A 27,103-nucleotide genomic window follows, 5' to 3' on the forward strand; every position below is an offset into this window, starting at 1 on the left:
AATCTTTAAAATAATCATTTGTTGCAGCCATCCATAACATACAAAAATAAAATGAGCTCAATTTATCAAGTAAGTAAGTATAAGTAGTCCATTTATCAAGCGAAACTTTCCATTTGAATTGTAAAGTATCTGTGCAAAGCCCTGAGTCAACAACAGACAAATAATCCATCTCTGGTGAAACCTGATGAACAGGTTTAAATCACTACAGAAATTAACTGTTGTCAAAGTGAAAGATTGCATTGTTAGGTTTCCTTGTGCGGGTTAAAGGAAACTAAACTGAAAGTGCATTATAGTAAATTCTTTGCGTGAACTGTCACCAACATTTCATAGATCAAATCAAGCTCCCCACCCTTTACGGAAATCCTTGTAAGCATTTCCAATAAAACGATACTGCTGCAAGTAAATATGTATTACTTTAGCTGGCATTCACAGTCAGCTGTACATATCTGTCTGTAATTACACCTACGTACTGTGGGTGTAATGTGGGTGTGACATGTGGCTATATTAATCCAACCACCTTTCAGGTTACAGCACATAGTTACCGATATCTGCTATTGAGTAGCCTACATGATATGTTCTCAAGACTTCAGAGACTTCTGCATCATATGGAAAAAGGTGAGAAAAATTGAAAATCTGCAAACATGTTGAAGTTTCAGTTAGACTAAAAAGATACTATTTGACATTTTGGTACCAAACTTTTTGGTGACATTATTGTGCTGTCAATCTGTATCTTGAGTGCCAAACTATATCAAGACTGAGAGAGTGGCAGCACCAAATTTCAGCTCTTTTAATATACATCAATGTATAATAGCCTACCTGACTCAGGGACGTGCACAGGAACGGGCTATTGTTGCCTAGGCACAGCCAGTTGTCAGCCTGTGCCCCCAGTCACGTGACTTTGTTTATATTCTCACCAGAGTGATAGAGAAAATAATGGTTCTCTAGGGCTCTGATTCTCACACACCAAGCGCCACCAGAGACGGTTAAGAGAATCTTTGGCACTGCATGTAAAAGACAGGGAAATCCCTTCCGCCTTCACGTGAGTTTTGGAAGTTATGGAGATAATGACAAATGCTCTGTGAATAGTAAAAAAAAAAAAAATCCCCTTGTGCTTCAAATAATGTGCAGCTGGTAACGTTTTCATCACATCGCGCAGCATTGACTTTTATTAACGTATCATGCTACAAAGCTAATGAAGCCTATGTAGCAGCAGCAGGCTTTTGTAGTTAGTACGTCTGTTACATTATTTTGCGCTCCATAGACAAGAGAGACGCTCAGGGATGTGATGGTTTGGGCTCTTGAATCATGCTAGATTATACAGTACATTGTTTACATGTGCATGTCATATGTTACATGAGTTTTAAACCAACAAGCAGATGTAACGTAAGTGAAAGCTAAAAGAAATCACCTTAGCTTATTTTGTTATGAGATGATAAATAAAAATGTCCCAATTGGTAAATGTAATAAACTTTGTATTATAATATATGCCTTCATAACAAAGACGACTGAAGGAGAGAGAGAGAGAGAGAGAGAGAGAGAGAGAGAGAGAGAGAGAGAAAGAGAGAGAAAGAGAGAGAGAGAGAAAAGAGATTAAGGAAGCAGCTAAAAGAGCTGCTACTTTGCAGAGCTGGATCAAAACTGCCAGCAGGCCAGCTGCAGGTGAAGCATTTGATCATTTTATTTTGATAATGTCAAACAACCATCCATATTCATTTAATGTGAAGTAGGCCTATTTTACCAGAAACATTTTTGTCTAAGTTGGAGTAGGCTAATAACTCATTAAAAACAAATGTTTAAATCAATAATAAATGCACAACAGGCCTACATTGTATCTGTGCTGTGCATAGCATTGTGAATTAGTTATTCTTTTATTATTTTATGTATGGGTCTAACCCCAAAAGCTCCAGTTCACAGCACATTTGAGAACCTGGGGATCAAGTAAAATACTTTTACTAGCTGTTGTAAAATATGGGATGGTAAGGTCAGATAACTGGTTCACAAAGGCTTTAACATGTAATTGTTCTTTATACAATATATATATATATATATATATATATATATATATATATATATATATATATATATATATATATATATATATATATACATACATGATTCATGGTGCCAAATCATACAAATCAACAAAATGTATCTCAACCAGAATCATTGAGTGAAGCCACAGTCTATGAAAAGTCAACTGGCTGCACTAGAGTGTTGCCTTTTTTAGCAGTGAAAAGTACAGTATAGCCTACTGTATATAAGTTATTTAATTCAGATTCTAATAATTCTATTCAAGATTAGGCCCAACCACAAGGCTCCAGACTAAAAAGTGAGGGAGAGCATGCGGAGCATCATGCAACAAATCAGACAGGTACATGATGAGGGTGGTGAGTGTCAGGCCAAAACCCATCCACTTATACCATGGCCACTTGCCGTTATAAATAAATTAAAATAAATATAATTAATTCCTTTTACTTAAATAACTCATTTTTTTCTTGCTTTTCTTAAACATCATGAAATATAATTCCTGTGCTTTAATTGGGTAAATATGCAATATTCAAGCTGAACACGGAGAAGTTCACAAAGCTGAGCCAGGTGTTTAACATTTCTCCCCTGCAGCTGTTCTTTATGGTTGCATGCTAGCTTTGTAGCATTTTGTGTGTGTTTATAGTCCAGATAACAGATTTTTCCTTATCAACTTTTCATCCATTAATGTACAGGAAACTGAAAGTCCGAGATGGCAAATGGACCAGCCTTGTCCACTGCTAGAAGTGGGGAAGTGTATCAAACATCCCCCCTCTCACTGTTGGATGTTCTCTATGCAAATCAGTTTGAAGGAAAGGTCATTGATCCAGAAGTTGTTAAACAGGCAGAGGAAAACTTTTACAGAGGGGCCCCACCCAACTGGTTAAACTTTTACATTAGTGAAAAGGCAGAATCAGATGGCACTGGAACTCCTTTCATCAAACGAGATGGATACGACAAACTTGTGGGACAAATTCAAAAACAGAGGGAATTCCGCGGAATATCAACTGTTAAACTGTTCCACCAGCCAGGTTGTGGGGGGACCACACTGGCAATGAAGGTGCTATGGGACTTGAGGAAAAGCTTCAGGAGTGCTGTTTTAACAGGCTCAACCTCAGACATCACAAATGTTGCAGAGGAGGTGGTCCACCTTTTCACAGCAGGCAGTCGAGGACACCAGAACACTGTGCTGCTGTTAGTGAATGATGAGGAGAGTTTGGAAAATCTGCAAGACAACATTTTGGAAAAGATTACTGAGCAGCAGATAGACACCCGTATGCCTGTGGTGATATTTCTTAACTGCGTTAGAAAGGATGCCCTTCTACAAAATAGAGACAATGTCGTACTACAAAAACAACTTTCTGACACAGAGAAGCAAAAGTTTGATGAGAAAAATAAAGAACTTTGCAGAAAGTACAGTGACAAATGCAACCAATTCCATGGCTTTAACATAATGCAAACTAATTTCTCTCTAGCTTACGTCGAACAAATATGCAAAGTATTCAGCACAGTCCAAAGAGCAAATAAACAAAAGAAAGCCCAGCTTGCTGCCTTCATATCCCTGCTGAATGCCTATGTACCAGGCTCATATCTCCTTGAGTCTCAGTGTCTGGACTTCTTCAAACATGATGACTACATTCATGGAGACTTTTCACTGGAGGACAGAATGGAGCCCTTTAGCCATCTCATCATCACCTTCCAAGAAGCATCTGGAAAAAAAGTCTGCATGGCTCACCCTATGATAGCACAGTGTTGTACTGAATTGATGGTAGAAGCAGATGTGGCCAGAAGTGACACAGCAAGAAACCTATTGACCACTTTGTGCAGAGATGAGGTTCCTGCATTTTTTGTTGGTTTTGTCAAAGACATGTTAACCAAAAGAAGACCAAAACCACAAGAAACAGAAGAAGAGAACCAAATCAATAGTACAGAGATGAAAGAGGAGCAAGAAAGATTTTCTAGATTGATTCTAGATATTCAAAGGATGGAGAATGATGTCCAAAGTGCATCTGTTTTAAAGATGGCGTCAAATAAGTTTGGTCAAAATCCATTTTTTCCACAAGCACTTGCTCGTTTTTATTACACAGAATTAAAAGACTACAACCAGGCAGAAATGTGGGCAAAGACAGCAAAGCAAAGAGATCCCAAAAATTCATTTATTGCTGACACACTGGGCCAAGTCTATAAGAACAATTTGAAGAACATAGAGCATTCTGCCAATCCAAGAGAAATTTTTCAACTGGCTGCAAAGGCCATTGAAGCTTTCAAAGATGAAGAACAACTTGCTGAAAATGAACGTGGGAGAGACATGAAAGGAGATGGCAAGACCAAAGTCTCACATGTTTTTAACACCAGAGGGATGTTTGGTTATCTACAAGTTTGCAACCTTGTGTATGACCTACTTGTCAAACAGAACGAAACTTGGAGAGGAGTTCTCACAAAGAAAGTGTCCTTGGGCTCTGTCCTGGGATCACTTGGAGACAACAAACTCTTCAGATTTAATGCTCTAATAAACAGCCTAAGAGATGAGGTTGAGAGAAAATGTGCATTTTTTGATACATATCTGACTTACTCAAAGCCTGACATGAAGAAAGATGATCGCTCATACATTTCTAGAGACACCTCAGACTGCTACAGGAAGTATGTCGGAGACTCCCCACCAAAGCACTTCAAAGAAAAAGGTGCTATTCTCATCCAGAAGCTTAAGCAAAACCTGGTAGACACATCCGCTCGAGTACTCTCATGTCTTGACAGAGAATGCACTGAATCACACCTTAAGGAAATAACTACATGGTGGGAAGAAATCTTTTTACAGAGCGATTCGGTCTCAGCTCTTGCCAACTACATCCTCGCTCATATCATGTTAAGAAATATGGGAGCAATGTTTCCTTCTGATTGCAATTATTTAACTGTGTTTAAACAGAAAATGCCTCTGATCCCCAAAGATTCACCTGAGCTCCACATGTTAACCCTCCTCCTGTGCTGGCCTACAAACAGTAAAGAGAAATGTGTCCTTGACCTCAATAAATTAATTCAGAGTATGCACTGCTCCTATGAACATGCATATGAGATACACTTTCGATCAAGGTACCTCCCCCCTCTGTTTTTCATTGGAAAAGGTCAAGATCTGACCAGAATTGTTCACAGAAAGGTCCTCAAAGAAATGGTTCTTGAGCAAAATGATGAAACAATACAAGATTGGAACAACAACTGGAGCAACGAGAAGATTTTTGAAGATCCGAAGGTCCAAGCACGCCTTCTCAAAGTTGAAGGGGTGGTACGAAACTACAGAGTCTATGCAACAATTGGTGGTACAGTGATTGAGATGGATGCAAACCTCCGAAACCGCCTCTGGAAAACACGCCAAGTTTCCTTTTACATTGGAGTTAACATCAGAGGTCCTGTAGCCTTTGCCATCCAGACAAAACCTGCAAAAAAGGGTAAGAATTGTTATATAGGCTACTATAATTTAAGCATGATGAAATACCCACCTGGCAGAAATTTCAAAAATAGTTCCAGGTTTAATTTTTGTTTAACATTTTAGTATTGTTGCTGTTGCTCTGTGATTGGACTAGTTGTGTTATCTTCTGCTCTGTTCTGGAAGACAATACAGAATAGTTATGTATATTTTCAGTTGAACATTAGAAAGTAATACAAGGTCTGGGCACTGTTTTTGGAGGGACACATTTCTGTAGAATTCTTTTAATTGTTTAATGTTTTCATTGCTGCTTCATTGTACTGTGTGGCAGTACAATCCTCAGACATGGCTAGCTCAGAACCCAAGGAAATAAAACCACAACTCTCTCCCTGGATGGATAACAATGGAGGTAAGTAATGTGCGAAAATACAAATTAGGATTGAGAAATGATAAAAAGACTTTACATAGTGGTCTCAACCACTATTGCTACCCTCAAATTTGGTCAATTCCTTGATTTACAATTTTAAAGTATGACTGTTAAAACTTCTAGTAATTGCAGTTGTTTTTTTTTGCTTTTATCTTCCTGCCTCAGGTCATTTCGTAGATCTCCATCAGACAGCTCTGATTAACAGAGTGACTGATACAGAAGGCATCCTGTTAAAGCTTAAGGATAGGAGGTTGATCTCAAATGAGAACTATGAGGCTGTGAGAGCTTTAAAATCCACACAAGACCAGATGAGTGGCATTCTTCAGAGTTTGACTTCCAACACAATGGGCAAAGACGCTCTCTATGAAATCCTTAAAAGGATGAAGAGTATGAGGCCTCTCATCAATGAGCTTGAGGGATCTGATTAAAGGAGCAAAATGTACAAGTAAAAATGTGTTGTAGCTTTTGACAATAAGTGGGCTTTTAACACAATAGTCGGTGGACACAATGTTATACATTAAATTCAGCGCCCTATACTAGTCATCAGGAAAGCACTTTTAGTGATGGACCTATTGTGTCTGCTGTGAAAAGAAATGCTCCAGGTCATTTATATCAGCTGATCGCACATCAGATACTTTAGATGAAAAGAGCAATGAAATTAAGCTCCTAAACCTTTAATCATTTACATAGTATCTGTTTAAGCATTTTGTTATTGGATTGATGAAATTTGAAAATACAAGGCATCTTAAAACTACTAAAGAAGCAACATTAAATATTTGTATTATCAGTCTTTTCATTACTTTCTTCCATGTAAATATTCATGTTTTACATCAAGCAAGATGGGTTAAGCAACCTCAAGGTAATTGTAATGGGCAACCTATTTTTTAAAGACACAGATTATGTTGTTTAAATGTGGTTTAAAAGGTTGTTTAAATTGTAGGCTACGTGACAGTTCTGAAGTTTTTTTGATGTATTTATCAAGAATTCTAAGTATGTAAGGAAGAACACATGACTTTTGATGTTTTGCTATAATCTGCTTGACTAAAGATTTGGAAAATGTTAGCTTAGTATGATTAATGAAGATTGACTGTTTGTGTGTTTTACTTCTTTTTTTTCAAAAAAATAATTATTCAGTTTAATGGTAAAACCAGAATAATCTCAACACATTGAGAGTTTTAATCTAAAAGAGAGGAATTATTTAGTCTTTTTTATATTCCCACATTACCTCTGTCCATCATTTTATCTTGTCTCTACATTATTGAGACAAAAGATTAAGAAGAATAAGAATGAGAGTGTCTATATACTGTGACATTTGTGTATAGTCATGGAGTTTTTTACTAGAAACTTTTAAATAAGAATTTTTTTCTGACATAATAAACTAATTCCAATTAAAGACAAATGTGTTATTGTAATGATTAATAATAATTTATACTTTTATTGATCCCGGGGGGGGGGGGGGATTACAATTTTTTCACTCTGTTGTTAGAACACACTACACACAGGTCTGAAGTACACACACATGCTCAGGTCCTATACATGCACAAATGGAGAGATGTCAGAGTGAGTGGGCTGCGACTGCTGGACATGCGCCACGAGTAGTTGGGGGATTTGGTGCCTTGCTCAAGAGCACCTTGGCAGTGCCCGGAAGGTGAAGTGGCACCTTTCCAGCTACCAGTCCACACTCCGTACTTCGGTCATTACAGACTGAGCTACTGCCACCCCCGATTTTGGTTAAATTTGCACTTTCACACACAGTAACACTCAATAATGATTAACTAATTATGATTTGTAATTTGTGACTGTGCCATTTAGAAAGAAAATGTACATAGTGCCCATAGAGATAAATAAAGATTGTAAGAATATCCGTTTGATTCAGGAGTTCTTAAGCCAGAAAGAAATGTGTTGTTTTGGCTCTTTTATATTATATTTATCATACATTATTATCACATTAAGATGTTAATGCATGTGTGGCACATAAATTGACCTAATCCCTAATATGTTCTCCACAGAGACCCCCCCGAAGAGTTCAAATGTATGCTCAGTGGTCAGTCTGCTTGCAACAGAAAACAATCTGGCGGAAACCATCCACTTTCACTTGCTGATTTTATTAGTTTTAGCTTGCTAGCTACGCTAGCATTAGCTCCATAAGCTGTTTAAAATGCTGACTGACTTATTCTTAGAATGAAAGTCTTGTAAAAGGAGTCTGAAATATGCACTTAATGGCTACATACAACATACTGTTGTGCCGTTCAGATTTTTTGCAGTGTAAAGCTAGCAGAGTGTGAATGCACTACTTCTACATTTTCAAATATAGAAACTTCAATCAAACATCAAAACATTCAGCTAAATAAGGACATTGTTCAGGTTACTTTTATCATTCAAACCTTTGAAAACTCCGTAATCTTCAATGTTATTTCCACGGCAAAATTTCCCCCCTCAAATAAACGGCATGTTTAGAATTAAAACATTCTCACACTTTTGCATGCATTTTGAACACTTATCTACTTATTCATACCTTAAGCTAGAAACTCAATTCAAACTTTAAAATGCTCCACATCTTTCATACAGTCTGGCCAGTTTTTTGGAGGAGGAATGTTTAGAGTTAAAGTGTGTGACATCCAAATTAAAGTGAAGAGGTGCTCGAGGAAAGCCAGTGCAAGTTCTCAAACCTGCTTACATTCTCACATGTTTGACACCACTAACATCAAATTTACATCAAATTTCTATGAATTGAACCTTTCCAATTCTTCATACGCCTTTAACTGCTTTTTCTTTCACATAGCCAGCAGCAAGAGATGAGCTAATTAGTGCAGGTATGACCAATCAATAACTTAACACAACATACAGACGAAGATGTATTATTTCAATTGTTTTCTATTTGTAATGTTTTGAGAAATTCAGACATCATCCATGTTTTAAACCAAATCTGAAATGTATACAATGGTTAATCAACCATGGCATATGCCATCTTAAAACACATGTATACATTTTCATTGTTTACTGCATATGAGGCAGTGCAGTTAGGCACTATTTTTCAAAATTTTCAGAGACATCCAGATTGCTACAAAATGGGTTGTACTATTTCCCTGTGTTGTCATAAACAGTGTTGGGCAAGTTACTTCCAAAATGTAATACATTATAGATTACTAGTTACTGTCATTTGAGAGTAATTAGTTATATTACAATATTACTGTCTCTGAATTGTAATGCGTTACACTACTTTTGCATTACTTTTGAGTTACTTTTACCAAAATAACAGGGGAAGTTTGATTTGGCAGCTAGCTTGTGAATCCACTTTAATACATCATAGATTATTCATATTTTGTATAATTAATATAAATATGCAAAGTAACTAAAGCTATAAAAAATAGATAAGTAAAACGTATAATTGGCAATTAGGAGAAAATGAAAATACTCAATTAAAAGTACGGCATTGCTGTAAAATGTTTGTTTATAGCACTTGAATAAGAAATTCATGTTGTTTAGTTTAAAACACTCTAAAGGAAATGTTCAATTATAGTGAGATTAAAACTCACTATTTACATTATTTACAGTACTTGATTTATAGCTGATTTGTGAAAAGGTAGCCTACACAACCTTATTTAACAGTAATTTAGTTTCACTGCGAACCGTCACAGGAAGTGCTTTTTATTTTGAAGTAAGCTACACGAGTTGTCTGTTGTATAGCCTACTCTTGCTAGCTTACTGAGATGCAACATGTCCGTCAGGCTCCAGTTGTTCACTTTCTTGTTTGTAAAACTGCAACATATTGAACAGTAAATGGTCACAGTAAAAGACAAGCGCTTTTGGTCGTCATTCGAAGCCATTCCACTACAGGCAGAGTTACTCTCCACGGCTGATAAAATGCAATGATATTTACGTGTAGCAAGCCTCAACATTAATTCCCAACATGTTTATATCTGTCAGCCGCTGACGTACAGTCACCTGTTGGGACATACATGCTGTCCGTACCGTCTCTGGTTCTGACCACGGGAACAGAAACAGGACAGCTCACTTCAACGCAGCGTAATAACTCCTGAAAATAATATCCATCTCGCAAATGTATCTGTCTCTGCAGTCATCTCAACCATCGAATACAGCGACAGGAAAATAATACGGCTTTTTTATTCCTGTGAAGAAATGTGTTGGTGAATTCTTAAAAAAAACGCACCACTAAATGTTGCGTTAAAATGCATTGTAACTCGCGTTACTGAGACTGTAACGAGTATAATATTACCGAAATTTAATTAGTAATGCGTTATATTACTGCGTTACAGCAAAAAGGAATACATTACTGTAATTGCGTTACTTTTGTAACGCGTTACTCCCAACACTGGTCATAAGCCATACATTATTACATATATCACGAATAGCACAATATGTATTGTCTTTTGAAACAGGACTTAAGGGTTTGGACTGAACTTGAACCTGTAGTCAACACAGTCTATGGGGTTCAAACCTATAGGTAATCTTTTTTTCTTTAAAATAATTTAATTCAGAACCACTGTTTAGTGAAATTAAAGGGCATTTCTGTCAGAGCCAATTTCAAGGCAGCTTTATTGAGGCTATCAAAAAAATGTGCTTTAACGTTTAAAGAAATTGTACTTCACCTGGCTTAATTTTCCAAAAACCACAAAAATTGTTGCAAATTGCGTGGCTGCAATAGGCCTAAGGACAGCAAAAGTAAGTATTTGTGTATGTATGTAGTTAAACCAAGTCAAAGGTTATACCAGTGGAGAATCTATTGACCAAGTGTCTGAAGTGACATCGTCCCACACCAAGTTATTCCAGCCAACTTTCTCACCAATTGGTGTCATGATCCGGAAGAAACTCAGCTTCCCCATGAAAATGTTCTATGACACGTTGATATACAAGACAGACATACAATTCCTCACATTGGATGTTTACCTGGTGCCACCTGATCAATTCCTACAAAATGTTTCTATTTTTTTTACCTGGATAAAAGCACCAAAAAAGTTGTGTCTATACTTAAAAAATGTTTGACTTTGAAGATACTTTATCCTTTTTTTCAAAGGAAGTTGAAAAAAGGAAAACTTAAATAATAATTAATAATCCTAAAACCAGGCCCAGGCTTGGCCATGATAATTGGAGACAAATTCTCCCTCACAACAGACAAGGCGTTTTCAATTGTTTCCAATTACATTGGAAAGGACACACTTTGGTGCATTTTTAAAGACAGATACTGTTGTTTAATGTTGAAATTGTATGTGATGGTTTTAAGCCAAAACCTTGGCAGAGCTCTACGTAAGGGGTCGAAAGATTTGAGTATAAAATCTCTCAATCTCTTTTGATGTAATATGCCTAACTAAAGACTTGTATGATTAATGAAGACATTGAAGGTTGGTTTGTTTATTAATATATAGTTTGCCATAAAAACATTATACTAGTATGACGTAAAAAAAAAAAAGTCATATAAAAAGTCCTAATATATATTTTCATTAAAAATGTCAGAAAAATATCATGAGATCCAATTAGATCTGATTAGATTCAACTTTATTGTCATTGCACAGAGTACATGTACAGTACATACTGAGACAACTGAAAACAGTTTTGCCTCTAACCAGAAGTGCAAAAAACAGTACCTGCAGAGTAATGTAGAGTATACAGAATAACATCAAATAAGTAGAATAGAATATGGAAAAAACAGTAAGGGATATTAAAGCACTAGATAAAAACAATTTGAGTAGTATTAACAGTGTGTATAAATGCACTTAGATAAAAGGGAGTGAGTGGTTAAGCAAAGAGACAAGAGCGAATGTTAGCAATGTCAGAATGAGAGTAACTTAGCGTACGAGTGAGTGCAGTGTGAGGAAAGCGAGAGGAAAAGAATACGTTGTAAAGTGAGTTACAGTGAAAAATAAACAGCAAGCTTCCCAAGACAAAGTGGCAAAGGGTGTTAGCCCTGAAAGGCATCAGCCCAAGAGGGAACTTCTCCCCTGTGCATTCTGGCTATTGTCTGGGAGCACGAAACAGGAACAGCCTTGACCAATGATAAATTAAAATTAAATATAATGACAATGATAAAAAAGTCAAAGTATAGTATGCCGAAGAAAGTCATAGTATAGTATGTCGAAAAAAGTCAGAAAAAGTCATAGTATAGTATGCTGAAAAAAGTAATAGTATAGGATGTCAAAAAAGTCATACAAAGTTATAGCATAGTATGTCGAAAGAAAGTGAAAAAAATGTCATAGTATAGAAGTCAAACAAAAGTCATAGTATTGTATGTTGAAAAATGTCACAAAAAAAGACATAGTATATCATATGGAAAAAAAATAGACACAATAAAATTCTGCTTTATTTTTATTGCACAGATACAGGTACTGAGACAACGCAATTCAGTTTAGCATCTAACCAGAAGTGCATAAAGCAGTAAAGCGGAGACTATATACAGAATATATACATAAAAAATTATGAATATAGAGTATGGGGTGTGAATAGACTGGATATATACAACTTCAGCTGTATGAATGGTATTAACAGTGTGTGAATGCTGTCACAGAAGTGCAGAGTTCATCAAGGTGAAGGGGACTAAACTACTCCTGAGCCTGCCTGAGTAAGTCGAAAAAAGGTCACAAAAATGTCATAGTATAATGTGTCGAAAAAAGTCACAGTATATTATGTCGAAAAAAAAGTCATATGTCGGAAAAAAAGTCATAGTATAGTATGTTGAAAAAAGTCACAAAAACGTCATAGTATGGTATGATGAAAAACTCATTAAAAAATCATAGTATGGCATTTCGAAAAAAATAAGACACAATAACATTTAGATTCAACTTTATTGTAATTGCAGAGTATAGATACTGAGACAATGAAATGCATTTTAGTATGTACAGCATGTACAACATATACATAAACAAATATTGATTAAACAGTATGGGGTGTGAATACACTCAACTCAACTTTATTGGCATTGCACAGAGTAAAGGTACTGAGACAACCAAATGCATTTTAGCATCTAAAAATGAGTGCAAAAGGCAAGAAAGTGGAGAGTATGTACAGCATATATAAATACAAAATATTGACTAAACAGTATGGGGTGTGAATACACTCAATATATACAATTTCAGCTCTGTGAACAGTATTAACAGTGTGTATGAATGCTGTCACAGAAGTGCAGAGTTCAGCAAGGTAAAGGAGACTAAGCTACTCCTGAGCCTGCTCGTCCTGGAATGGAGAGTCCTGTAGCACCTGAGGAGGGCAATAGTGTAATTCTAGTAAATATTATAGTATGTCGAAAAAGTCACAAAAACGTCATAGATTTGTATGTTGAAAAGAGTCATAGTATAGTATATCAGAAAAAAGTCACAAAAAAGTCGTAGTATAGCATGTGAAAAAAAAGTCATAGTATAGTATGTCAGGAAAAAGTCATAGTATAGAATGTCGAATGTCACAGTATAGTATGTAGAAAAAAGTCACAAAAACATCATAGTATAGTATGTCGAAAAAAGGTCACAAAAAAGTCATAGTATAGTATATCCAAAAAAGTCATAGTATAGTATGTGGAAACAAGTTATAGTGTAATCAAAGTATAGTATGTCGAAAAAAAACATAGTAACGTATGTCGGAAAAAAGTCTAAGTATGGTATGTCAAAGAAAGGTCACAAAAACGTCATAGTATAGTATGTCGAAAAAAGGTCACAAAAACGTCATAGTATAGTATGTTGAAAAAAGTCACAGTATATTATGTCGAAAAAAGAGTCATAGTAAAGTATGTCGGAAAAAAAGTAATAGTATAGCATGTTGAAAAAAGTCACAAAAACGTCATAGTATAGTATGTCAAAAAACTCATTAAAAAGTCATAGTATGGCATTTCGAAAAAAATGCGACACGATAACATTTAGATTCAGCTTTATTGGCATTGCACAGAGTAAATGTACTGAGACAACCAAATGCATTTTAGCATCTAAAAATGAGTGCAAAAGGCAAGAAAGTGGAGAGTATGTACAGCATATATAAATACAAAATATTGACTAAACAGTATGGGGTGTGAATACACTCAATAATAATGTACTGAGTATAGTTATAGTAAACACTATAGTCTGTCAAAAAAGTCACAAAAACGTCATAGTATAGCATGTGGAAAAAAGTCATAGTATAGTATGTCAGGAAAATGTCATAGTATAGAATGTCGAAAAAAAGGTCACAAAAATGTCATAGTATAGTATGTCGAAAGAAGTCATAGTATAGTATGTCGAAAAAATTGTCACAAAAAGTCGTAGTATAGAATGTCGAAAAAACGTCACAAAAATGTCATAGTATAGTATGTCGAAAAAAATTTATAGCATTGTATGTCGAAAAAAGTCACAAAAACGCCATAGTATAGTATGTCGAACAAAGTCACAGTATATTATGTCGAAAAAAGAGTCATAGTATAGTATGTCTGAAAAAAAGTCATTGTATAGCCTGTTGAAAAAAGTCACAAAAACGTCATAGTAGAGTATGTCGAAAAAAGTCATAATAAAGTATGTCGGAAAAAAGTCAAAGAATAGTATGTCGAAAAAAGTCATAATATAGTATGTTGAAAAAAGGTCACAAAAAAGTCATAGTATAGTATGTTGAAAAAAGTCACAAAAACGTCATAGTATAGTATGTGGAGACAATTCATAGTATAATCAAAGTATAGTATGTCGAAAAAAACCATAATAACATATGTCGGAAAAAAAGCCAAAGTATAGTATGTCGAAAAAGGTCACAGTATATTATGTTGAAAAAAGAGTCATAGTATAGTATGTCTGAAAAAAAGTCACAAAAACGTCATAGTATAATATGTCGAAAAAAGTCATAATATAGTATGTCGAAAAAAGGTCACAAAAACGCCATAGCATAGTATGTGGAAACAAGTCATAGTATAATCAAAGTATAGTATGTCGAAAAAAGCCATAATAACGTAGGTCGGAAAAAAAGTCAAAGTATAGTATGTCGAAAAAAGTCATAGTATAGTATGTCGAAAAAAGGTCACAAAAACGTCATAGTATAGTATGTCGAAAAAGTCATAGTATAGTATGTCGAAAAAAGGTCACAAAAATGTCATAGTATAGTATGTCAAAAAAGTCATAGTATCGTATGTCAAAAAAATGTCACAAAAACGTCATGTATAGTATGTCGAAAAAGGTCAGAATAAAGTATGTCGGAAAAAAGTCAAAGTATAGTATGTCGAAAAAAGTCATAAAAAGTCATAGTATTGTATGTTCGAAAAAAGTCACAAAAACGTCATAGTATAGTATGTCGAAAAAAGTCACAGTATATATAGTATGTCGGAAAAAAAGTAATAGTATAGCATGTTGAAAAAAGTCACAAAAACGTCATAGTATAGTATGTCAAAAAACTCATTAAAAAGTCATAGTATGGCATTTCGAAAAAAATGAGACACGATAACATTTAGATTCAACTTTATTGGCATTGCACAGAGTAAAGGTACTGAGACAACCAAATGCATTTTAGCATCTAAAAATGAGTGCAAAAGGCAAGAAAGTGGAGAGTATGTACAGCATATATACATACAAAATATTGACTAAACAGTATGGGGTGTGAATACACTCAATATATACAATTTCAGCTCTGTGAACAGTATTAACAGTGTGTATGAATGCTGTCACAGAAGTGCAGAGTTCAGCAAGGTGAAGGAGACTAAGCTACTCCTGAGCCTGCTCGTCCTGGAATGGAGAGTCCTGTAGCACCTGAGGAGGGCAATAGTGTAATTCTAGTAAATATTATAGTATGTCGAAAAAGTCACAAAAACATCATAGTATAGCATGTCGAAAAAAGTCATAGTAAAGTATGTCGGAAAAAAAGTAATAGTATAGCATGTTGAAAAAAGTCACATAAACGTCATATTATGGTATGTCAAAAAACTCATTATATAGGAATAGGAAAAAATGAGACACAATAACATTTAGATTCAACAAGTATGTCAGGAAAAAGTCATAGTATAGTATGTCGAAAAAAAGTCATAAAAAATCATAGTATTGTATGACGAAAAAAGTCACAAAAATGCCAAATTATAGTATGTCGAAAAAAGACATAGTATAGTTGTTGGAAAAAAAGTCTCAAAAACGTCATAGTATGGTATGTCAAAAAACTCATTAAAAAGTCATAGTATGGCATTTCGAAAAAAAATGAGACACAATAACATTTAGATTCAACTTTATTGCACAGAGTAAAGGTACTGAGACAACCAAATGCATTTTAGCATCTAAAAATAAGTGCAAAAGGCGAGAAAGTGGAGAGTATGTGCAGCATATATACATAAAGAAATATTGATTAAACAGTTTTGCGTGTGAATACACTCAATATATACAATTTCAGCTCTGTGAACAGTATTAACAGTGTGTATGAATGCTGTCACAGAAGTGCAGAGTTCAACAAGGTGAAGGAGACTAAGCTACTCCTGAGCCTGCTCGTCCTGGAATGGAGAGTCCTGTAGCACCTGAGGAGGGCAATAGTATAGTTATAGTAAACACTATATTATGTCAAAAAAAGTCACAAAAACGTCATAGTATAGCATGTGGAAAAAAGTCATAAAAAAGTCATAGTATAGTATGTCGAAAAAAAGTCACAAAAATGTCATAGTATGTCGAAAAAAGTCACAGTATATTATGTCGAAAGTCATAGTATAGTATTTCTGAAAAAAAGTCATTGCATAGCCTGTTGAAAAAAGTCACAAAAACTTCATAGTATTGTATGTCGAAAAAAGTCACAAAAACGCCAAATTATAGCATGTCGAAAAAAGACAAAAAGTCATAGTATGGTATGTTAAAAAATTCAGTATATTATGTCGAAAAAAAAGTCATAGTAAAGCATGTTGAAAGAAGTCACAAAAACGTTATAGTATATGTCAAAACTCATTAAAAAGTCATAGTATGGCATTTTGAAAAAAATTGAGAAACAATAACATTTAGATTCAACTTTATTGTCATTTCACAGAGTAAAGGTACTGAGACAACGAAATGCATTTTAGCATATATCAGAAAAAACGTCATAGTATAGTATGTCGAAAAAAAGTGTCACCGTCTGGCTCAAGGCCGGCAACAAAAGGGAGGTCACATACAGATTAACCAAAAAGTAGTTTAACTAAATAAACTAACAACACAACTTAACTCACATAAATGTAACGGTGGGGTGTGTAAGCGTTGAAGACATCAGTCATGTTTGCCATGTGTGGATGAGTGAATGAATGGTGTGATGTGTGTTGTAAGGTGCAACAAACCAAACAAAGAGCTAAATGGTGCATGGATGCAGTAGGACCAGCTGAGAGAGAGTGAGTCCCAGGAGGGCAGTCTTTTATGCCTTCTGTAAGCCACGCCCAGATGGCCAGGTACAGACGACCCTCCCAGCTCCACCTGCCTGCCCACTCCCAGTACCTGCAGACAAAGGAGCAGAACATGACAGGCAGGCAGATTGGGAAGGGTCGTCACAAAAGTCATGGTATAGTCTGTCGAAAAACAGTTATAGTATAGTATGTTGAAAAAAAGTCACAAAAACGTTGTAGTATAGTATGTCGAAACAAGTCATAGTATAGTATGTCGAAAAAAGGTCACAAAAACATCACAGTATAGTATGTGTAAACAAGTCATAGTATAACCAAAGTATAGTATGTCGAAAAAAGCCATAATAAAGTACGTCAGAAAAAAGTCAAAGTATAGTACGTCGGAAAAAATTCACAGAAGTGCAGAGTTCAGCAAGGTGAAGGAGACTAAGCTACTTCTGAGCCTGCTTGTCCTGGAATGGAGAGTCCTGTAGCACCTGAGGAGGGCAATAGTATAGTTATAGTAAACACTATAGTCTGTCAAAAAAGTCACAAAAACGTCATAGTATAGCATGTGGAAAAAAGTCATAGTATAGTATGTCAGGAAAATGTCATAGTATAGAATGTCGAAAAAAAGGTCACAAAAATGTCATAGTATAGTATGTCGAAAGAAGTCATAGTATAGTATGTCGAAAAAATTGTCACAAAAAGTCGTAGTATAGAATGTCGAAAAAACGTCACAAAAATGTCATAGTTTAGTATGTCGAAAAAAATTTATAGCATTGTATGTCGAAAAAAGTCACAAAAACGCCATAGTATAGTATGTCGAACAAAGTCACAGTATATTATGTCGAAAAAAGAGTCATAGTATAGTATGTCTGAAAAAAAGTCATTGTATAGCCTGTTGAAAAAAGTCACAAAAACGTCATAGTAGAGTATGTCGAAAAAAGTCATAATAAAGTATGTCGGAAAAAAGTCAAAGAATAGTATGTCGAAAAAAGTCATAATATAGTATGTTGAAAAAAGGTCACAAAAAAGTCATAGTATAGTATGTTGAAAAAAGTCACAAAAACGTCATAGTATAGTATGTGGAGACAATTCATAGTATAATCAAAGTATAGTATGTCGAAAAAAAACCATAATAACATATGTCGGAAAAAAAGCCAAAGTATAGTATGTCGAAAAAGGTCACAGTATATTATGTTGAAAAAAGAGACATAGTATAGTATGTCTGAAAAAAAGTCACAAAAACGTCATAGTATAATATGTCGAAAAAAGTCATAATATAGTATGTCGAAAAAAGGTCACAAAAACGCCATAGCATAGTATGTGGAAACAAGTCATAGTATAATCAAAGTATAGTATGTCGAAAAAAGCCATAATAACGTAGGTCGGAAAAAAAGTCAAAGTATAGTATGTCGAAAAAGGTCACAGTATATTATGTTGAAAAAAGAGTCATAGTATAGTATGTCTGAAAAAAAGTCACAAAAACGTCATAGTATAATATGTCGAAAAAAGTCATAATATAGTATGTCGAAAAAAGGTCACAAAAACGCCATAGCATAGTATGTGGAAACAAGTCATAGTATAATCAAAGTATAGTATGTCGAAAAAAGCCATAATAACGTAGGTCGGAAAAAAAGTCAAAGTATAGTATGTCGAAAAAAGTCATAGTATAGTATGTCGAAAAAAGGTCACAAAAACGTCATAGTATAGTATGTCAAAAAACTCATTAAAAAGTCATAGTATGGCATTTCGAAAAAAATGAGACACGATAACATTTAGATTCAACTTTATTGGCATTGCACAGAGTAAAGGTACTGAGACAACCAAATGCATTTTAGCATCTAAAAATGAGTGCAAAAGGCAAGAAAGTGGAGAGTATGTACAGCATATATACATACAAAATATTGACTAAACAGTATGGGGTGTGAATACACTCAATATATACAATTTCAGCTCTGTGAACAGTATTAACAGTGTGTATGAATGCTGTCACAGAAGTGCAGAGTTCAGCAAGGTGAAGGAGACTAAGCTACTCCTGAGCCTGCTCGTCCTGGAATGGAGAGTCCTGTAGCACCTGAGGAGGGCAATAGTGTAATTCTAGTAAATATTATAGTATGTCGAAAAAGTCACAAAAACATCATAGTATAGCATGTCGAAAAAAGTCATAGTAAAGTATGTCGGAAAAAAAGTAATAGTATAGCATGTTGAAAAAAGTCACATAAACGTCATATTATGGTATGTCAAAAAACTCATTATATAGGAATAGGAAAAAATGAGACACAATAACATTTAGATTCAACAAGTATGTCAGGAAAAAGTCATAGTATAGTATGTCGAAAAAAAGTCATAAAAAATCATAGTATTGTATGACGAAAAAAGTCACAAAAATGCCAAATTATAGTATGTCGAAAAAAGACATAGTATAGTTGTTGGAAAAAAAGTCTCAAAAACGTCATAGTATGGTATGTCAAAAAACTCATTAAAAAGTCATAGTATGGCATTTCGAAAAAAAATGAGACACAATAACATTTAGATTCAACTTTATTGCACAGAGTAAAGGTACTGAGACAACCAAATGCATTTTAGCATCTAAAAATAAGTGCAAAAGGCGAGAAAGTGGAGAGTATGTGCAGCATATATACATAAAGAAATATTGATTAAACAGTTTTGCGTGTGAATACACTCAATATATACAATTTCAGCTCTGTGAACAGTATTAACAGTGTGTATGAATGCTGTCACAGAAGTGCAGAGTTCAACAAGGTGAAGGAGACTAAGCTACTCCTGAGCCTGCTCGTCCTGGAATGGAGAGTCCTGTAGCACCTGAGGAGGGCAATAGTATAGTTATAGTAAACACTATATTATGTCAAAAAAAGTCACAAAAACGTCATAGTATAGCATGTGGAAAAAAGTCATAAAAAAGTCATAGTATAGTATGTCGAAAAAAAGTCACAAAAATGTCATAGTATGTCGAAAAAAGTCACAGTATATTATGTCGAAAGTCATAGTATAGTATTTCTGAAAAAAAGTCATTGCATAGCCTGTTGAAAAAAGTCACAAAAACTTCATAGTATTGTATGTCGAAAAAAGTCACAAAAACGCCAAATTATAGCATGTCGAAAAAAGACAAAAAGTCATAGTATGGTATGTTAAAAAATTCAGTATATTATGTCGAAAAAAAAGTCATAGTAAAGCATGTTGAAAGAAGTCACAAAAACGTTATAGTATATGTCAAAACTCATTAAAAAGTCATAGTATGGCATTTTGAAAAAAATTGAGAAACAATAACATTTAGATTCAACTTTATTGTCATTTCACAGAGTAAAGGTACTGAGACAACGAAATGCATTTTAGCATATATCAGAAAAAACGTCATAGTATAGTATGTCGAAAAAAAGTGTCACCGTCTGGCTCAAGGCCGGCAACAAAAGGGAGGTCACATACAGATTAACCAAAAAGTAGTTTAACTAAATAAACTAACAACACAACTTAACTCACATAAATGTAACGGTGGGGTGTGTAAGCGTTGAAGACATCAGTCATGTTTGCCATGTGTGGATGAGTGAATGAATGGTGTGATGTGTGTTGTAAGGTGCAACAAACCAAACAAAGAGCTAAATGGTGCATGGATGCAGTAGGACCAGCTGAGAGAGAGTGAGTCCCAGGAGGGCAGTCTTTTATGCCTTCTGTAAGCCACGCCCAGATGGCCAGGTACAGACGACCCTCCCAGCTCCACCTGCCTGCCCACTCCCAGTACCTGCAGACAAAGGAGCAGAACATGACAGGCAGGCAGATTGGGAAGGGTCGTCACAAAAGTCATGGTATAGTCTGTCGAAAAACAGTTATAGTATAGTATGTTGAAAAAAAGTCACAAAAACGTTGTAGTATAGTATGTCGAAACAAGTCATAGTATAGTATGTCGAAAAAAGGTCACAAAAACATCACAGTATAGTATGTGTAAACAAGTCATAGTATAACCAAAGTATAGTATGTCGAAAAAAGCCATAATAAAGTACGTCAGAAAAAAGTCAAAGTATAGTACGTCGGAAAAAAATTCACAGAAGTGCAGAGTTCAGCAAGGTGAAGGAGACTAAGCTACTTCTGAGCCTGCTTGTCCTGGAATGGAGAGTCCTGTAGCACCTGAGGAGGGCAATAGTATAGTTATAGTAAACACTATAGTCTGTCAAAAAAGTCACAAAAACGTCATAGTATAGCATGTGGAAAAAAGTCATAGTATAGTATGTCAGGAAAATGTCATAGTATAGAATGTCGAAAAAAAGGTCACAAAAATGTCATAGTATAGTATGTCGAAAGAAGTCATAGTATAGTATGTCGAAAAAATTGTCACAAAAAGTCGTAGTATAGAATGTCGAAAAAACGTCACAAAAATGTCATAGTTTAGTATGTCGAAAAAAATTTATAGCATTGTATGTCGAAAAAAGTCACAAAAACGCCATAGTATAGTATGTCGAACAAAGTCACAGTATATTATGTCGAAAAAAGAGTCATAGTATAGTATGTCTGAAAAAAAGTCATTGTATAGCCTGTTGAAAAAAGTCACAAAAACGTCATAGTAGAGTATGTCGAAAAAAGTCATAATAAAGTATGTCGGAAAAAAGTCAAAGAATAGTATGTCGAAAAAAGTCATAATATAGTATGTTGAAAAAAGGTCACAAAAAAGTCATAGTATAGTATGTTGAAAAAAGTCACAAAAACGTCATAGTATAGTATGTGGAGACAATTCATAGTATAATCAAAGTATAGTATGTCGAAAAAAACCATAATAACATATGTCGGAAAAAAAGCCAAAGTATAGTATGTCGAAAAAGGTCACAGTATATTATGTTGAAAAAAGAGACATAGTATAGTATGTCTGAAAAAAAGTCACAAAAACGTCATAGTATAATATGTCGAAAAAAGTCATAATATAGTATGTCGAAAAAAGGTCACAAAAACGCCATAGCATAGTATGTGGAAACAAGTCATAGTATAATCAAAGTATAGTATGTCGAAAAAAGCCATAATAACGTAGGTCGGAAAAAAAGTCAAAGTATAGTATGTCGAAAAAGGTCACAGTATATTATGTTGAAAAAAGAGTCATAGTATAGTATGTCTGAAAAAAAGTCACAAAAACGTCATAGTATAATATGTCGAAAAAAGTCATAATATAGTATGTCGAAAAAAGGTCACAAAAACGCCATAGCATAGTATGTGGAAACAAGTCATAGTATAATCAAAGTATAGTATGTCGAAAAAAGCCATAATAACGTAGGTCGGAAAAAAAGTCAAAGTATAGTATGTCGAAAAAAGTCATAGTATAGTATGTCGAAAAAAGGTCACAAAAACGTCATAGTATAGTATGTCAAAAAACTCATTAAAAAGTCATAGTATGGCATTTCGAAAAAAATGAGACACGATAACATTTAGATTCAACTTTATTGGCATTGCACAGAGTAAAGGTACTGAGACAACCAAATGCATTTTAGCATCTAAAAATGAGTGCAAAAGGCAAGAAAGTGGAGAGTATGTACAGCATATATACATACAAAATATTGACTAAACAGTATGGGGTGTGAATACACTCAATATATACAATTTCAGCTCTGTGAACAGTATTAACAGTGTGTATGAATGCTGTCACAGAAGTGCAGAGTTCAGCAAGGTGAAGGAGACTAAGCTACTCCTGAGCCTGCTCGTCCTGGAATGGAGAGTCCTGTAGCACCTGAGGAGGGCAATAGTGTAATTCTAGTAAATATTATAGTATGTCGAAAAAGTCACAAAAACATCATAGTATAGCATGTCGAAAAAAGTCATAGTAAAGTATGTCGGAAAAAAAGTAATAGTATAGCATGTTGAAAAAAGTCACATAAACGTCATATTATGGTATGTCAAAAAACTCATTATATAGGAATAGGAAAAAATGAGACACAATAACATTTAGATTCAACAAGTATGTCAGGAAAAAGTCATAGTATAGTATGTCGAAAAAAAGTCATAAAAAATCATAGTATTGTATGACGAAAAAAGTCACAAAAATGCCAAATTATAGTATGTCGAAAAAAGACATAGTATAGTTGTTGGAAAAAAAGTCTCAAAAACGTCATAGTATGGTATGTCAAAAAACTCATTAAAAAGTCATAGTATGGCATTTCGAAAAAAAATGAGACACAATAACATTTAGATTCAACTTTATTGCACAGAGTAAAGGTACTGAGACAACCAAATGCATTTTAGCATCTAAAAATAAGTGCAAAAGGCGAGAAAGTGGAGAGTATGTGCAGCATATATACATAAAGAAATATTGATTAAACAGTTTTGCGTGTGAATACACTCAATATATACAATTTCAGCTCTGTGAACAGTATTAACAGTGTGTATGAATGCTGTCACAGAAGTGCAGAGTTCAACAAGGTGAAGGAGACTAAGCTACTCCTGAGCCTGCTCGTCCTGGAATGGAGAGTCCTGTAGCACCTGAGGAGGGCAATAGTATAGTTATAGTAAACACTATATTATGTCAAAAAAGTCACAAAAACGTCATAGTATAGCATGTGGAAAAAAGTCATAAAAAAGTCATAGTATAGTATGTCGAAAAAAAGTCACAAAAATGTCATAGTATGTCGAAAAAAGTCACAGTATATTATGTCGAAAGTCATAGTATAGTATTTCTGAAAAAAAGTCATTGCATAGCCTGTTGAAAAAAGTCACAAAAACTTCATAGTATTGTATGTCGAAAAAAGTCACAAAAACGCCAAATTATAGCATGTCGAAAAAAGACAAAAAGTCATAGTATGGTATGTTAAAAAATTCAGTATATTATGTCGAAAAAAAAGTCATAGTAAAGCATGTTGAAAGAAGTCACAAAAACGTTATAGTATATGTCAAAACTCATTAAAAAGTCATAGTATGGCATTTTGAAAAAAATTGAGAAACAATAACATTTAGATTCAACTTTATTGTCATTTCACAGAGTAAAGGTACTGAGACAACGAAATGCATTTTAGCATATATCAGAAAAAACGTCATAGTATAGTATGTCGAAAAAAAGTGTCACCGTCTGGCTCAAGGCCGGCAACAAAAGGGAGGTCACATACAGATTAACCAAAAAGTAGTTTAACTAAATAAACTAACAACACAACTTAACTCACATAAATGTAACGGTGGGGTGTGTAAGCGTTGAAGACATCAGTCATGTTTGCCATGTGTGGATGAGTGAATGAATGGTGTGATGTGTGTTGTAAGGTGCAACAAACCAAACAAAGAGCTAAATGGTGCATGGATGCAGTAGGACCAGCTGAGAGAGAGTGAGTCCCAGGAGGGCAGTCTTTTATGCCTTCTGTAAGCCACGCCCAGATGGCCAGGTACAGACGACCCTCCCAGCTCCACCTGCCTGCCCACTCCCAGTACCTGCAGACAAAGGAGCAGAACATGACAGGCAGGCAGATTGGGAAGGGTCGTCACAAAAGTCATGGTATAGTCTGTCGAAAAACAGTTATAGTATAGTATGTTGAAAAAAAGTCACAAAAACGTTGTAGTATAGTATGTCGAAACAAGTCATAGTATAGTATGTCGAAAAAAGGTCACAAAAACATCACAGTATAGTATGTGTAAACAAGTCATAGTATAACCAAAGTATAGTATGTCGAAAAAAGCCATAATAAAGTACGTCAGAAAAAAGTCAAAGTATAGTACGTCGGAAAAAATTCACAGAAGTGCAGAGTTCAGCAAGGTGAAGGAGACTAAGCTACTTCTGAGCCTGCTTGTCCTGGAATGGAGAGTCCTGTAGCACCTGAGGAGGGCAATAGTATAGTTATAGTAAACACTATAGTCTGTCAAAAAAGTCACAAAAACGTCATAGTATAGAATGTGGAAAAAAGTCATAGTATAGTATGTCAGGAAAATGTCATAGTATAGAATGTCGAAAAAAAGGTCACAAAAATGTCATAGTATAGTATGTCGAAAGAAGTCATAGTATAGTATGTCGAAAAAATTGTCACAAAAAGTCGTAGTATAGAATGTCGAAAAAACGTCACAAAAATGTCATAGTTTAGTATGTCGAAAAAAATTTATAGCATTGTATGTCGAAAAAAGTCACAAAAACGCCATAGTATAGTATGTCGAACAAAGTCACAGTATATTATGTCGAAAAAAGAGTCATAGTATAGTATGTCTGAAAAAAAGTCATTGTATAGCCTGTTGAAAAAAGTCACAAAAACGTCATAGTAGAGTATGTCGAAAAAAGTCATAATAAAGTATGTCGGAAAAAAGTCAAAGAATAGTATGTCGAAAAAAGTCATAATATAGTATGTTGAAAAAAGGTCACAAAAAAGTCATAGTATAGTATGTTGAAAAAAGTCACAAAAACGTCATAGTATAGTATGTGGAGACAATTCATAGTATAATCAAAGTATAGTATGTCGAAAAAAACCATAATAACATATGTCGGAAAAAAAGCCAAAGTATAGTATGTCGAAAAAGGTCACAGTATATTATGTTGAAAAAAGAGTCATAGTATAGTATGTCTGAAAAAAAGTCACAAAAACGTCATAGTATAATATGTCGAAAAAAGTCATAATATAGTATGTCGAAAAAAGGTCACAAAAACGCCATAGCATAGTATGTGGAAACAAGTCATAGTATAATCAAAGTATAGTATGTCGAAAAAAGCCATAATAACGTAGGTCGGAAAAAAAGTCAAAGTATAGTATGTCGAAAAAAGTCATAGTATAGTATGTCGAAAAAAGGTCACAAAAACGTCATAGTATAGTATGTCGAAAAAGTCATAGTATAGTATGTCGAAAAAAGGTCACAAAAATGTCATAGTATAGTATGTCGAAAATAAATCATAAAAAGTCATAGTATTGTATGTCGAAAAAAAGTCACAGTATATTATGTCGGAAAAAAAGTCAAGAAAAGTCATAGTATGGCATTTCGAAAAACAATGAGACACTAACATTTAGATTCAACTTTATTGTCATCGCAAAGAGCAAAGGTACTGAGACCATGAAATGCATTTTAGTATGTTGAAAAAAAAGTCCTAGTATAGTATGTCAAAAAGTCTTAGTATAGCATGTCGAAAATGGTCACAAAATGTCAGTCTGTCGAAAAAAGTCCTAGTATAGTATGTTGAAAAAAAGTCACAAAAACGTCATAGTATAGTATTTCGAAAAAAGTCATAAAAAGTCATGGTATAGTATGTCGAAAAAAAGTCAGCATACAGTATAGTATGTCAAATAAAGTCATAGAATAACATGTTTAAAAAGTGTCATCGTAGGTATAGTAAGTCGGAAAAAAAGTAGTAAAAGAGCCTGTTGGAGAAATGTCATAAAAACGTCATAGTATAATAAAAAAAAGTTAGTGAAATGTCTTAAAAAAAGTCAGTATAGTATGTTGAAAAAGGTTTCTATAGATTTGTATGATTAACTTGCATATGTGACTTATTTTGATCCTGTTTCATTGATTTTTTTCCTTGTCAAACGTCTGTCCTTAAGTTTAACTTGTCTTGTGACTGATGCAGCAAAAAAAGCCAAATCTATAGAATTTTAATTCAGATTCAGTTCCTTTTCTACATATTTATTTTACATATTTATGTGAAACAGAAAGCGTTTTACTACATTTCCTCACCTACGGTACTATTTACCAGATTTGTTGTCTTGGTAAAAACAAAAACTATATTTATGTACCGGTATGTACATTTGTGAGGCCCTGTACAGAATGTGAAAACAAATTCCCCAGTGGACAATAAAAACTATTTGTCTATCTATATTTCACTGTTCTTACTTTTTTGTCTGTGAATTTAAAAAAAGAAATGTTACAAAACATGTTACACCAGTTACTTTTAATTTTTGGTTGCAGCTTTCTCAGACTGCATATAAAACCCTAAAGCGAGTTATCTAAAAAGAGACTGTGACTCAGGGAGGTAAAGTACGTCGTCCCTTAAACAGATGAACTGTAAAGTACGACG

General features: G+C 34.5%; 1 protein-coding gene across 4 annotated transcripts; it reads left to right on the forward strand.

The window, feature by feature from the left end:
• The first annotated feature begins 464 nt into the window (after positions 1 to 464).
• Positions 465 to 26,491, forward strand: sb:cb1081 (sterile alpha motif domain-containing protein 9-like). 4 transcript variants are annotated; one of them, XR_004105823.2, is made up of 6 exons: positions 511 to 615; positions 2,721 to 5,465; positions 5,775 to 5,852; positions 6,036 to 6,345; positions 7,721 to 7,723; positions 26,479 to 26,491. XR_004105823.2 is itself a non-coding variant. In XM_031304527.2 (4 exons), exons 2-4 carry the CDS (start codon positions 2,738 to 2,740, stop codon positions 6,296 to 6,298), a joined length of 3,057 nt encoding a protein of 1,018 aa, XP_031160387.1. In that variant the 5' UTR covers positions 465 to 615; positions 2,721 to 2,737; the 3' UTR covers positions 6,299 to 7,263. The 4 variants fall into 4 exon arrangements, 3 of the variants coding, with proteins under 3 accessions (XP_031160387.1, XP_031160388.1, XP_031160386.1); XM_031304527.2 differs by lacking the exons at positions 7,721 to 7,723; positions 26,479 to 26,491 and having other exon boundaries at positions 465 to 615; positions 5,787 to 5,852; positions 6,036 to 7,263; XM_031304528.2 differs by lacking the exons at positions 7,721 to 7,723; positions 26,479 to 26,491 and having other exon boundaries at positions 468 to 615; positions 5,775 to 5,861; positions 6,036 to 6,125.
• The last annotated feature ends 612 nt before the right edge of the window (positions 26,492 to 27,103 follow it).

The sequence above is a fragment of the Sander lucioperca genome, chromosome 17, assembly GCF_008315115.2.
Source record: "Sander lucioperca isolate FBNREF2018 chromosome 17, SLUC_FBN_1.2, whole genome shotgun sequence".
NCBI lineage: Eukaryota > Metazoa > Chordata > Actinopteri > Perciformes > Percidae > Sander > Sander lucioperca.

Coding starts and splice junctions, on each gene's coding strand:
- sb:cb1081 (XM_031304526.2), top strand. CDS start 2,738: ATGGCAAATGGACCAGCCTTGTCCACTGCTAGAAGTGGGGAAGTGTAT. Junction 5,466..5,774: donor GACAAAACCTGCAAAAAAGG/GTAAGAATTGTT, acceptor ACTGTGTGGCAG/TACAATCCTCAGACATGGCT. Junction 5,853..6,035: donor CTGGATGGATAACAATGGAG/GTAAGTAATGTG, acceptor TTCCTGCCTCAG/GTCATTTCGTAGATCTCCAT.